Source organism: Notamacropus eugenii, chromosome 7 (genome assembly GCF_028372415.1).
Source record: "Notamacropus eugenii isolate mMacEug1 chromosome 7, mMacEug1.pri_v2, whole genome shotgun sequence".
Lineage (NCBI taxonomy): Eukaryota > Metazoa > Chordata > Mammalia > Diprotodontia > Macropodidae > Notamacropus > Notamacropus eugenii.
Window position 1 is genome coordinate 66,044,057 of NC_092878.1, and position 15,022 is coordinate 66,059,078.

Consider the following 15,022-nt stretch of genomic DNA (forward strand, 5'->3'; position numbering starts at 1 on the left):
TACTCGGCATCATGCTAGTAGGCAGGTTAGGATTTGAACCCAGACCTTCTGGCTCAGCCCAACACTTTTCATTTTACTGTCATGAACAAGATGATCAACTTTTTCAGAGACTTTTAATATGATTTCAGTAACCTCACAGAGCTGGGTACACAATAAGTAAATAATTGATTGGGTTGCCTAAAATTTACATCTAACTGCAAATAGTTAACTAAGCAAATCATTAGGTTGAGAAAATTGTCAACATGACACCATGTCATTTTACCCATCATTGAATAAATGTAAAAGCATTCATTTATTAAGCACTTACTATGCTAATATGCATTAGGATGAACACTGGCTGATCAGTGACACACTGATGAGCCTTAACTCTGACATACATGCAATGTTACCCTTAGTCATGCAAGCGCCAGATCAAATTTCAACAGTAAGTTTTAAAAACTTTTTATTAACAGTTCATTTCTACAAAGTTGGCCAGTGTGTAGACTTTATTATGTATGCACATATAAAAAAATTAAACTGGTTATTACATAAAATCAATTACAATAGTGCAAGAAGTTACATTAAATGAGAATGAATGATGAACAGCGAAAGAGCAGCTGAACCGACCTTGACCGCAGCCATCCTGACAGTTTAGAATTCATTGCAGACAAGATAAAATCAGGAAGATGCCCGTCATTTGCAGATAAAGGAACTGAGGGGGTCAGGGATGAAGTGACTTGCTCGAAGTCACTCAGGGGAGTAAGTGGTAGAGCTGGGATTCCTGCTTAAATCTTCTGATCACAAAGCCTTTCCACTACACCATGATGTATGCAAGAGGTAGACAGCTAAGAGACCCCTCACCAGAATACTGTTTCTAGATTATCCTGTGGAAATGCCAAAGCAGCCTTCCAGGATCTGTCAGCCATCAGAAATAATGATTACATGTCTACTTGGCTTCAATTTTGGTTGTATCAGTGCTCTCAGAAACTTGTTTCACTTTGGAACCCTTGAAATTCTAGACCTAGATGGCTGTCAAAGATTCTGAGGGGACTTCAGCTTGTCTCTGGTTATTATCCCCAGAGCCTTTCCCTTAAGACACTATATGGTATATGCACAGCTGGCCCTAAAGCACTCTGAGGTGAGGCTGTGGTGCTTAAGGCTTCATGAGATCACAGTATGGCTAGAATGGGTGCCCAAGATTACACCAGAGGCATAAAGTAAACAGGGAGAGAAGAAGAGACTGGAATTCTTTACTGGATTTGAATAGTTCCAAGTAAACTAAAATTAACTCAAAGCATGCCTAAACCCATCATAAATGAAAAAGGAAATACTTTATAGAATTTGGCTGGCCACTGGTGAGATGTCTGTAGTTTAAAAAATATTTCTAAGAGATTGGTTGGGTGAAGGATTTTCAGATTCATATCTATAGAGCTGAAAGGGAACTCAGACTTCATTTAGTCTAGCCCTCTCATTTTATAGAGGCTTAGGGACTTGAGACAAGCCTAGAACCCAGGTTCTCTGATTCAAGCTTCTAAGACTTGAATAATATGCAATACTTTTGCAATAATTAAAGAATGTTAATATCTACACATCTCATTTTCTCATAACCTTCCTGATGCTACAGAGGCAGAAGATACACTACCCTTTTACCTGGCTAAAAAGACAGGCAAAGTAGGTTGGCAGGGCAGATCATTTCTTGGTTTTTCTCTTTGTGTAAAAGTACCCAGTATATTTACCTCTCCTTCCCCATCTTAAAAGCTATATATATGTAGGGGTATATATATAATTTGGGGCTAGGCAATATTAGCCTGATAGGGCTTTTCAGAGCCTGATTAAGGCCTTCCCTGGTTCAGTCAAATTAAAGGATGTTCTAATTTTCATGATTCTGATATTTTACTCAATCGCTTAGAGGATAGGTCCCCACAGGCACAGTGTTACTCTGCTACCTTTGGCAGTTCATGAGGTGTTACTTTCCAATTAATTCTCCCCACTCCACTCTGACCCCCGATTTCTCCTTATTAAAAAAATCTTATGGAGAACAATAGACTGCAGAATTTCCTGTTTCCTACCTGGACAAATAGTAACAGTTAGGGATCAGGAAATGTCAATCAAAGATTTAAGAACAAGGCAATTTCTACTGGTTTTAAATTTCTACCTGTTATAGTTTTAAAATCCCTTGGTTCATAAGAACAGAAGAAATAATACATAGGGTCAGATCCATGACCCATCTATTGTCTTGGACACCAAGTGGCACCAAAGGACATTTTATGAAAGCATCATAAAAAACTGTAGCTGGCAGGAATCTTAGCCATCGTTTAATTTGGTCCACTCATTTTACAAACGAAGATACTGATGCCTAGGGAGGTAAAGTGTCATATATGGTAATCACTCGTGTTAACCATGAGACTTTGGTCTTTGAAAATTAACAATGCACACTAACCATTCCCTTAGATTTATAGTGGATTATCATCCATGGATTTATCTAAACTTTTCTGACTACATTATTTTCAGCCTTTATGACCTCTCAAGGTAATGAAATCCTTCTTTAATCTTGCTTACATAGGTAGAGCAGTTTTCAAAAAAAGCAGTTGTCATAAGTGCTTTCTAGCCCACAACAACCCTGAGGGGATAGCGTCTCCATCACACAGATGAGGAAATAGGTGAAGCTCAGAGTTTGTGACTTGACCAAGGTCATATAGCTTATAAAATTCAGAGCAGGGCCCCTAGACTCCCATATCAAGGCCTAAAAGCACAGCTGTCATTGTTTGGCTTTGGGTTCATAATTACCCCTGTGGCCTCAGTTCCCTCATCCGTAAAATACAAGTAGTGGTGGGGAAGGGTTTGGATTAAAAGTTCCAAGACGTCCCTTTCGGGTCTGATATTCTAATATGTTATATTCTAATACATATGTATGTGTGTGTGTGTGCGTGTATGTGTATGGTATATATGCCTACAATTCTAATATTCTTTGATTTTGTGACTATGTCTATGTCCCACTTGCCCTAATTTTGAGTCTATCCTCATGAAACCTGCTATATTGCATTTGCCATTTTGCTATGCTTTTCTGGAGTTCTCTAGTTCCATCATATCTTCCTGAGCGATTGACAACCAGTCCACATATGAAACACCAGCTATAACACGGTTTAAACAAAGTTAAGATGATGTTTTACTGACATGGTAATAGCACATCAGACTGGTATATTTAAGGAACAGGTTACAATCTTAATTTTGGGACAAGTGAATTTAGAAGAACAAAGCAGAGGTCTCCCCACATGATTCAAATAGAATCTTACTGATTTGAGGCTTTAAAGGCTAAGTTGGACCTTGAAATTGAGAAGAAGCTAGAGGGACATTTATTCCTTCAAATTTAGCCCTCAGAGTTGAAGATGCATAAACAGCATAAAAACTTTTTTCACCATGCTTCATCTACTGTCTTTGCTAAATAGGTCCATTTCTAGTTTCAGCATCTGACAGTCTTATACAGCCTTTTCTCTTTCAATTATTTAAAATACGCACGCCTCATGAAATCTATCATTACTCCCATTTTCCATGTAAAGCTTCCAGTGAGACAAAACATTCCTTTTCTTTCAATAAATAACTTCTGAAAAAGGTATACAACTTTCCAAATAAAAAAGATACTTTTCTTTCCAGTAAAAAACAAAAAACAAACAAAAAGTCCCAACCTGACCAGAGTAGGAATTACGAGATGTCAAAGCTACAGAGAACTGGCACCAACAGGCATGGGAACTAAACCAGCTTGGGAAATTGAATCAGATAGCCTTGGTCAAAGACATTTATGTAGTTGCCAAGATTGGCTAGAGATTTTCCACATAAACCACCCCCCCGTACCTCCTCTCCCCCCCTGCCCCACATAGCCACATCCACACAAAGGCACACAAGACATATATATGGAGTAGGAGGGAAGGAGATTTCATTTCTAAATGCTTCTCTGTCTCTGGAAAGTGTGGACCATTCCATTGTTCCAGGTTGCATAGAAATCAATTACAATACAACATTTAGAGCAGCTGACATCTGTCTCCTTTCTCAATCGATAGGACTTCTGAAAGTAGCCTAAAAGATGGTGTTTAGAAGAGAAAAACAATTGTTTCAAGGCTTGGTTTTTTTTTTTTTTAAAGGTTTCACTTCATCCTATTTCTCTCTCTACTCTCTGTCTCTGTACACACAAATACACACACACACACACACACACACTCAAATCAGGTAAGATTCTACTGCATTATTTTAGTAAGGTAAAAATCTAAGACAAGAAAGTTATATTTATCATCCTGGGCTGGTACTGATGCACCAAGGCTGATAACTGTTCTCACTAGACTGTCCCTCCTTTTCAGCTCATCTCTCAAATCAACGTGGTGATGTCTGGGTTCTCCTAAACACAAGAGGGGCCAAATTGAGTCCATGGCCTGGAACTGAGTAGGCATCTACCTTTTATTATCTTTTGAATATAGTCACAGAGAAGACAGTGCAATAAAGACAACAGTCTTCCATATGAGATAAGTGCTGGGGTATGGAAAGGGGTGGGAGGAGACTGATGGAATTCCTTTGGGAAATACAAGGCATTTCTTGCTTTAGTATGAGCTTTTGTTGAGCCCCAGGTGAGGCTTAATGAAGCTTCCATTTCCTTCTAGAAAGGACTAAACAGTAATTAGAAACAGTCAGGCAGAGACTTTTGCCTTCATGCTAAATGCACTTTTAGAAGGAAGAGGAAGAAAAGATTTTGAGTATTTAAAATCCTTAATAGAGGCAAACTCTTTATTGTCTCCCTGCCCTCATCTCCTCTATATCTCTCCAAAAAGCTAATGATTATGATTTACTTTCTAAAGTCCTATGATAGACTGAGTTCATTTAATACAAACAATTGTTTGGGAAAAATAAAGTTCAACTTCTGTACTTCCTCATCTTTCCTACCCCAAACTGCATAAGAATAGAAATGATTTCACATTTGAAAGGTGAAGATGTCTTTATTTATATTTCATATATGTGTTATGAGTCCTGGCAGTTGTGTAAGAAGAAAGAAAAAATAATGAAAGTGACCAGAAATACAAAAAAAAAAACCCCCAAACCCCCAAAACCAGACTGGTCAAGCAAAAGCCCTTATCCAACAGTAAAATGCAAAAATGGAGATAAAATATAAGAAATGGTCACTATGAGTAAGAGTTTTGGGAGGAGGGAGTCAATGGTTCAAAAAAATACCTGTAATAGACGTGCTTCTTTGTCAGGTCCTTGCAAGTTCATTTCTTAGCCTTTTACTTGAGTTACCGAGTAAGGTACTAGATCTAAAACAAGGGAATTAAAAAAACTAACAGCCTGTGGAATAGCTGGATCTGTGTTCTAATGAAAAAGTCTCTCTCTATAATCTGGTAACACAGAGAAGGCTCTTTGTAGTCATGTATAAATCCTCCCCCAAAGCAATCAGTAAATTTGCACATCAGAAATGAAGGATAATTTGCAAAGACTGTGGTCCTTAGGTCAGTCACACACAATGCACCAAGCCAAAAGGGCACTAAATGGGGCTTCGGGTCATAGCATCCTAATGACTGCAGGAGGAGTACAAAGTTAACCTAAAGGTCTCTCTTTTTTCCAGAACAAATGGCACTGGTGGCAGAATAATTTTAGGAACTTTCTGTTCTATTCCCTGGGGTCAAACAGAAGAAAACTCATTCCCTTTTCTGGGTGACAGAAATGCTTGAAGTCATGTCTCATTTCTTTTTCCAGGTTCAACATTCCCACTTGCTTCAACTGATCTTCAGATGGCATAGCTCCCATGCCCCAGCATGGCTCTGGTTGCCCCCTTCTGGACATACTTGAGTTTGTAACTTATGGTATGGTCTAACAGGAGAGAGGGTTTAACCTTGACTTTTCTATTCATGTAGTCTAGGATTGTATTAGCTTTTTAAAGCAGCTATGACACATGGTTGGCTCATACTGACCTTACAATGGACATTTTTTTTTCTTCCAACATGGATTGCTATTAGGTTAGCTATATTTTTTCTCTTCTTGTGTAATTTTTTTTGAAAGCATGAGGTTTTAGATTTAGTTAATTTTGCTTCATTTTTGAAGCTTGTCAATCATAAACAATCTGATTTGTTTACTATTCTACCTATCCCTAACAGTTTTGTGCCATCTGTACACTTGTTAAAAGGCAGTGTATGTTTTTCATTACAGAAGGATGGTGCAGATGAGGAGGTCAAGTAGGAGCAACCCCCTCAGCCCAGAGAAAGGGAAATCCAATTATGTTTTTGACAGGCAAAATTATGCTAGTGGCACCGAATGTGGCTAAGGGTAAGGGAAGTGCAGAGAAAACTTAGTGTCCCAAATGCAATGTCCTCAGAACCAGGATTCTAACATTCAAAAACAAAAACATTCCTTCCTTCTACAAGACTGAGGTCTGTGCTACTTTTAGACTTGTAAAAACGAATAAACAACAATCTCCTCATGTTATTGATATTCTGGGCAAGCTCATGTAAGTTACATTTTAAAAATATGTTCTAAAATTATTTTTAAAAAATTATTTTCAAGTGAAATGGAGGCATTAAGGAGTACCTGCGTATCTACTCTGAAGTATAAATAAAAGTTTTTGTTGTTTTTATTTTCAAGGTTCTCCTAAATACAAACAGTATTTGCTTCACACTCACAATGAAAATGTTCCTCTCATGACTTGAATATAAACTGGTGACTAGTAGCCTGGGCTGAAAAAGACTTTATTCAAATAAACCTTCTTTCCTTTTAAATGATTCCCTGGCACAGAACTGATCTAATCTTTAAAAAGGTCCTCTCTTGGGCCTTTGTCTCTAATTCCTACCATGACCTAGTGAGAATAACCTTGTAAGGACAAGTCTATGGAATTGAAATCTCAGAAGAATAAAGGAAGTGTTTCTAAAGTGAAGACTAAAAATGTCTTTGAAATCTTGTGTTGTTTAGTGTTCAGATTTAAAGTGTGAAGAGAGCCCAGATAGAAAGGAAGCCATCTTGGTTTTACATCTCTTCTGAACTTTCCCTAAACTGAAGAGATGGAGCAATTAGTACCTGGTGAATTTAGCCCTCAGGAACTGTGTCCCCACCCAACTCTCCAACACACATGCACACACACACACACACACACACACATATGTCATTTTTTTTAAAGGAAATTCACACAAGTGATGGAAGAATATGTATCATGGAGAAATATTCCAACTCTGAGATGGAAGGTGTTATGTCTAAAGCAGTCTACATATCACACATCACTTCTGAAAGGCAAGCAGACAAAAGTCAGAGAGATAGGCAGGCTTAATTGGACAGTGAGCCCCCAAAGTCAATTGAACTACATGTTCAATGCATAATCTAAAGCCAACCAGTCTTGCCAAACCAACCACCATTCAGTTTCCTGTCTAAATCCAGGAGGTTGTGCGCAGTAAATTCCAAGACACCGCCACATTGACAAGTGGTTGTGGTAAAGTACTGACTTGTACTTCTATTAGGCAGGATGAGAAACCATCATTGCTTCGGTGTAATATGTTTTGTTCACTGTACTCCACACTCCTTGGGATTTTCAATTTCGTCTCCCTCAAAGTCCGATTTCAAATTCTGTTTCTGTTCAATTTCCACCTGTCAAGAAAATAAATAAATTAAATAGGAAAAAAATGTAATAAAAACAAAAGGAAAAAGCCCTCTTTGAGATCTACTTGAGGGGGTTATAGTATAATGGAAATTTGTTGGATTTGGACCTGGGTTGTCTGTGACTTTGGGCCTCAATTTTCTCATCTATAAAATGAGGGAGTTTTAGACTAGACTAAATTCCCTTTTATCCTGTTATGGGGTCTTATCCTTGCTACCTTCACAATATCTCTCTTCCATGTCCTCCTCTGTCTACTCCCACAGCCACCTCTCTCTTGCAGGCTCTTCACAGTGCAGCATTTTAAAAAAATCCTGTCTTCTCCTGCTTTATTCCTTTCTACCCATTCAATGATCCAGCCACATGGGCCTTCTTGCTGTTTCCTCATTTTCTGGTGAAATGTGGGCAAAGGTTTACTTACATACCTATTCTGAAGTATCAAAAAGGAGAGTTTTTTGAAGTTTTCCTAGGGTGATACAAGCAGTATTTCACATGCACAGAATGAGACTGACACATTATGTTCCAGCTCTGAGCTTTTTCACTGGCTGGCTGGCCCTCATTCCTGGAATGCTTTCTCTCTTCACCTCCGACTCCTGGCTTCCCAGAAGATTCAGGCTCAAATATCATCTTCAAGAGGTTTTACCTACTCTTCCTTCCTTCCGTCTCCACTTTCCACTGTTAGTGTGTTCCCTCAGAGATTACCTCATGCTTATATCACATGGATCTTCTATGTACATAGAACGTGAGCTCCTTTAGGGCAGAGACCACCCTGCCCCCCAGTCTTTCTTTGCAACTGTATCTGGCAAATAGTAAATGATTAACAAATGCTTGTTAAGTGACTTATTGACTAAATCTGTGATACTATGATTCTCTGTTGTCCCCAGTACTCTTTCCAGTGGATAGGATTAGTTGTACAGATTAAATCCAATGATGAGAACACAAAGCAGGCAGCATGTTGGGGGTGGGGGCATTGCTATACCCCTGTTCATTTCCCAGGATATCCAAGGGGCTTTGGCCCCTCCTATCATCCTTTGATATAGTCTAACCCAGTCCACAGATCTAAGTGGGAATGGAGGGGGGGGGAAGAGGAAACCACTGAATTATAGATTTAGATTTGAGAGGGAAATTAGAAGTGACCTAGTTGGAAATCTTCTTCCCTATTTTACAAGATGAGGGAACTGAGGCCCAGAGGGGTTAAATGAATTATCCAAGGCCACATGGGCCGAAAATGGCAGACCTAGTACAGAAGGATAGTGCAGATGAGGAGGCCAAGTAGGAGCAACCTACAAACCCAGAGGAAGGGAAATCCAATTATGCTTTTGACAGGCAAACTGTGGTTTTCAATATTAAAACACCTCTGTAGCTCCAACCTGCTTACCTCTGCCTCAACCAGTATCAGAGTTCATTGAAAACCATCGTAGCTCCTTCCTGTGGACTCAGGGTTTCAATACCCAGGCAGAAGCATAAAGGCAGGCTGAAGGGCAAATAATTTCTTCCCCTTTCTCTCCATAACAACAACTCACATGTATATCATTCTTTGGTTATTATAAAGCAAATATTCTATCCAACCTGTATCTTTACAGGAATCCCTTCTAGGACATACCCCAAAGTGGTCACCTAATCTCCACTTGAAGACCTCCATTTATCGGGGGTAGGGTGGGGTGGGGGTGTTTAGCATACATTCTATCATTTGCTCCTCACAATAATTCTGTGAGATAAGAGGTATAAATTTTATCATCCTCGGTTTTCACAAATGGGAAAATGGAGACCCAAAGAAGTTAGGTCATTTGCCCAAGGTCATACAACTAGTAAATGACTTAACTAATAAGTTGGAACTTAAAGCTATAATAGGTAGACTTCCTTATTCCAAGTCCAATCTTCTTTCCCTTGAACTATGAAGGAGCAAATTTATTTCTTTGTTTTTGGTTACTGGTACTACAACTCTTCTCTGGGAACTTCCTGAATTCTAGACCCTTTGTCTTGATCTCTATAACCTTTTTACAGGGTGTATTGTTAATATATTTTTAATGGAATTAATGTATTAATGAAGATCTTTTCCATTCATTAAAAGTCCTATGTGACCTGCTTAAGTCACATGAAAACCTAAGTCACATGAGTTTGAGTCACATGAAGCCTGTGGTGAGAGGACCTTGATGAAGGGATGGAGTAGAAAGAGGTGGAGCTGGGTTAGACCAGTCTGAGCTGAGAGAGAGAGAGGAAGCAGGAAGCTGGCTGTGGGTGAGGGGAGGTCATTTTGCTTGAGGGTGTCTGTTTATGGGAAGGCCTGATAATGTGTACAGATTTCTGGGTTACTGTGATGGATTTGGTTTTCTGGTTTGGGGATTCGGCTTTCTGGTGTTGGAATAATGTCTTGGTTGTGTCTTTCATGCAGAGAGTCTGTCATATTTTGTGATTCAGAACTGTGCCAGCATATTCATAGCTGCCATTGGCACTGTGAATGTTGCATTGACAGTACATGGGATGAACATGGAAAGAGGGAGGTAGGTTGCAATGAAGTAGTTATAGTGTTGAGCCTGATGTCAGGAAGACCCGAGCTCAAATTCAATCTCAGACACTAGCTGTGTGACCCTGAGCAAGTCACTTAACTTATGTCTGCCTCAGTTTTCTCACAATGGGAATAATAACAGTATCGACCTCCCAGGGTTGATGTGAGGATGAAATGAGATAATATTTGTCAAGCACTTAGCATAGTGCCTGACACATAGCAGGTGCTATGTAAATATTAGCTACCATCATCACTATTTCCAATATAGTTGACCTCTTAGACACGAGACCTTTGGTCTGCTATCTACCACTGTCACCCGACCACTCCATGGGTCCTTTTCTAACTTCCTGGCCCTAAAATCTTTAATTCTTTCCCCCACTAAGCTCTAGTAATTGATTCTTATTCTTGCATCTTGGCAATAATTACCTCCAACTGAACATACCCAAGCATGATAGCCCATTGAAGAAAATCATCAGTAACATTCTTCTCACATAGTGTTAGCCATTCTAGTATTTTACAAAGCACATGAAAGGTTGCAGAGTACAGAAACAGGGGCCCTGGACTTAGTACTAGAAGATCTAGATATGAACCCTGATTCTGACTATTACTAAGTGGGTGACTTTGGGTAAGATGGCTGATCTCTTTGAGCCTGTTTCCTCATCTGTAAATTAGGTAGAGTAAAATTTCCTCGAGCCCACTTGATTCTCATAATATTGTGATACTCAAATGAGATAATGTATGAGAAAGTACTTTGTAAAATGTTAAGTGTTATACAAATGAAAAGTTTTTATTATTACAAATCTAATGCAAGGGATAAAAAACATAACTTCAAAGCCATTAGTACAATTAATAAGCCTTGATTAAAAGCTAAAAGACTACATAAAGGGAATCAAAATAAAACTCCAATTCCACTGAGTCCATGCTTCTCAGATCAAGACTGGGCAGGGAAAGGGGGGACTTAAGGAAATAATTATGGTCCCTTCTGCTATCTCTTAGCCAGTTTATCTAGGTGATAAGAGAGTAAGCCCTCACAGCATCAATATATCACCCAGACTCCATATTTTTTGAGGTTTATTTGTAAAAGAGAGACTTTTCTGAAATACTTGCCTGAAAACAAACCACTCTCTTACAAATGTCACTTAGCTTTTCTCCTTTAAAAAAAGTGGTGATGGGAGGGGGACATGAAAAACTTAAATTTTCATAATAAAATTTTTCTCCTACAAAAGCTATTAGGTTATTCCTCTTTTCCATGGCACAGAAGAGGATGAACAATTTTCTCAGAGTTGAAAAAGTTCCATTTCTCTTGGTTGTGTTACTTACTACTGTGTAACTGAGGAAGTCACATAGAAACTCTCTGGGCCTCAGCTTTCTCTTCTATAAAAGAAGGTGCTGGCCTGGATGATCCCTAAGGTTCTTTCTAATTTCAATATTCTATAATTCTAAGAAGTTCTGATCTAATTAGATCATAAATTCATTAAGGTCAGGGACTGTAGAAGAGTTTGTAACCACAAATCTGAATTTCAGTATTTAAGAATAGCATGCTTTTAAAGCTATAAAACTGCCTTCTCCGAAGAAACAGAAAGGGAAAACCTAAGACAAAAAACAGGCAGAAAATTCACTTTCACAGGATCATTCTGATCACAGGCCAACTATCATGTGCCTCTTTTTTTCCCCAGGAAGTTACATTTAAAAGAATTCCACCCTTTGTAAAGACCATTGTTCTGGTGGTCTTATAAAGACCCTTCCTTACAAAGAGCCTTGATCCAAAATCTATTTAAAATGAAAATATTAAAGTCTGATTAAAAAAGTAAAACATTTTGGGTTCATTTGATAATAGTTTACTCTTCTATCTCAAGCCCTTTCTTTGCCTTTAAAAAAAAAAATCAAACTTCTGAACTATAAGTTATATGGTGACTTGGCCCATGTTTTCTACAAAATCCTGAAGCTTTATACTTACATGGTAAAAGTTATGAGGGAGTCATATTGTGAAAGAGACAAAGATGTCGTGAGAACTTTTGTTAAGTCAAATGGTATAACGTTTATAATACTAGGATATCATCATAAGGCTGTTCTTTATGGCAGCTCCAAGGATGTGTGACTTCAGTGGGGTAGATATACCTCTTAGTGTTAAGATTATCAGGCTTTTCTGAAGCTGAATATACTCATCGCCTTTTTCCAGCCTTCTGGTGATGAGTCTCTGAACGCTGTGTGACTAGTCCCTAGATGACACATTCACATTTGCCCATTGTTTGACTTGTTGTGGAAGATCTTTCCAGCTTGGTAGGACATACCAGACTTTATATTGTGCCAGCAGAGCCTTGGAGAACTCAGGGACACCTCCATATCAAGATAAAGGCACTAGAGTAGGTCTTGAGTATACTGGAATTTTGATCAATATCCTTGGTATTTTATGATACTCAGGCTCTAGTGCAATAACATAAAATACATGGACCAGCTGATATATGGACAGACTTTTGTGAGTTTTAGGGTTGAAAAAAACATCCCACAAGAGGGAGCCCTTGTTCTTTTTGGTAGTTAGGGAATTTGGCATCAGAAACATGAGATAATATGAAAGCACTTTGGAAAAAAGTATCATGCAAAGGTAAGGAATAGTTATAGCTTACTATGCCTTCTATTCCTTAAATAAACACTTCCTCTTCCCTTTAGGAAATCATTCTCTTACTATCTTGTACCCAATCTGTCAGATAAGATCCTGCCTTTGTGTATAAACCAGAAAGCCATAATAAGGTTATTCTCCTTCTTCATGGCTTTGCTGCTATGTAAGAAGTTTCTTTAACTATTCACTTTTGTTTTTGTTAACGATGGCAAGCCAAATGGGGCAGACTGAGCATTTCCTACCTTTATTCTCAGGTTCACAACAACTACCCCTGCAGCAACAACTTTGGCTTTGGATTCCCTAACTTGCCTGCCACAAATTCCTCTTCTCTGCAGCACAAATTATATCAGAAACCTCAAATATTCCCTCCACCATACCTCTGTTCTTTCTTCTTTGGTAATGATGGGAAGGCAAAAGTAAACATGAATGGATAAATTAATTGAAAAAGCATTTATAGAGAATACATTTTGTGCATACAAAATATAGTATTGTGGATAACAAATACAGAAAATTTTTAATCCCCCTCTACCTTCTTTTTTAATGAAATCTGTCATTTTCATTTTTTTCTTTTCTATTCCATTTAATCTACTATTACAGTATGAAAGCAGATTTCCCCATCTGTCATTTGTAGCAAGGAAGAGGAGGAAGAGATATAGGCTGGGAGAATTCAATTTCATCACTCTTGATTTCATTGGTACAGGTAAGTCCCTCCACTGATACAGACAGGCAAAAACCTCTACTCCTTAATACCTACCTCAGTGAGTTGTCATAGCCAAAAAGTTTTACTAACCTGAGCCTTTGTGAACTTCGCATGACTAGTCAATCACTAAATCAGTCAAGAAGCATTTGAGTTCCCACTATGTGTCAGACACTCTGTTAGACATTGGTGATAGGGACTGGGACTGCCCTGTGACAGGGACTAAACTGGACCTGTGATATCACTCACTTAGGGAAGTTCTGGGAGAGGAAACTCCTTCTACCAATGCAGGTTAGCACTTTCTTTGCAATGTATAGCCACAGAGGAGGACTGAGAAGCTAAGTAACTTGTATATTGTCACAGAGCCAATATGTGTCAAAGATGAGACTTGAACTCAGGTGATCCTGGCTTTGAGATGAAGTCTCTAATCACTGTGAAGCAGCCTCTGCCCTCAAGAAATCTGCATTCTAACCCATCCATAAGGGTGGAAAACATGCATATAAAAAAATCTATACCCATACATAATATATATATATATGCATACATACATACATATGTATATCTCCATATCATATATAAGATTATATATTTGTATATTAATTATACTTATATGCAGAATAAATATGGGGTAATTTTTTTAGGGTGTGGGGTTGGCAGTAGCAGTTGGAGGAATTAAGAAAGGCTTCACATAGAAAGTCATACTTGAGCTGAGTTTTGAAGGAAAGAAGAGATTCTAACAAGTACAGTGAAAAGGGAGAATGTTACAAGAATGGGAGATGACCATTGCAGAGGCATGGAGATGGGAGGCAGTATTTTGTACAAGGAACAGAAGGAGTTGGTAAAACTGTAGGGAGCAGGAAGGAGAGAGTAACATATAATAAAATTGGGAAGGTGAATTGCAAAAGGTTTAAAAGATATGTCAAGGAGTTTGTGTTTGATTCTAAAGGCAAGAGGAGGCCTCTGGAGTTTGTTAAGTAGGATCTGCATTTGAAGAAAATCATTTTGGACATTATTTGGAGACTAGATTAAAGTGGAGAGAAATTTAAGGCAGGGTGACCAATAAAGAAGCTACTATCCAGGGGAGATGTCCTCAGAAGGCAGACCCACAGATTAGCATTTTCAGCTTGATAGCACCTCTTTGTGCTCGATAGGTACAGCCTTCAAGAACCTTAGGGTCAACCCCTCCACTGCATGATGAGGCCTTGAAGTAGATAAGACTCTTATGAAAGAAAGGGTAGTGGTGGTGGGAAAACAAATAAAAGCATCTAGAAATGTTCTAGGAATCAACCCCAAATTAATGCTACCTTGTAGCTGTAGTGTGCAGAATAGTTGACCCATTTCCTGACATCAGTCTTGTCTTCTACAGAGATGGATCTGACAGAGGCTTTGGAGGCAGAGGTGGTTGGCATGGTGAACTCAACATTTACATGATGGGCAAATCTGGAAGGCACTTCCCGGTCAGAACCAAGTTCAAGGTGGCAGAAGAAGCAGTGAGGGTGGCCAGAAGCTAGAGAAAGAAAAATGGAGGTAAGAGATCCAATGTTCAATTAATAATAACTGAACTTAGCATTTTAAGTTTATGAAACGCTTTCTTTTTAACAATTCTGCAAG

At 38.6% G+C, this 15,022-nt stretch overlaps 1 protein-coding gene across 2 annotated transcripts in view; it reads right to left on the minus strand.

Annotated features, from left to right (window-relative positions):
- Positions 1-268: 268 nt before the first annotated feature.
- Positions 269-15,022, minus strand: part of STON2 (stonin 2) — a 186,580-nt gene continuing 171,826 nt past the window's right edge. For both annotated transcript variants that reach the window (XM_072622923.1, XM_072622922.1), the window contains 2 exons: positions 14,716-14,918; positions 269-7,584 (listed from right to left, as the gene is read on the minus strand). In XM_072622923.1, the coding sequence (XP_072479024.1) occupies positions 7,501-7,584; positions 14,716-14,918 (287 nt within the window). In that variant the 3' untranslated portion in view covers positions 269-7,500. The remainder of the gene's footprint in view (positions 7,585-14,715; positions 14,919-15,022) is intronic.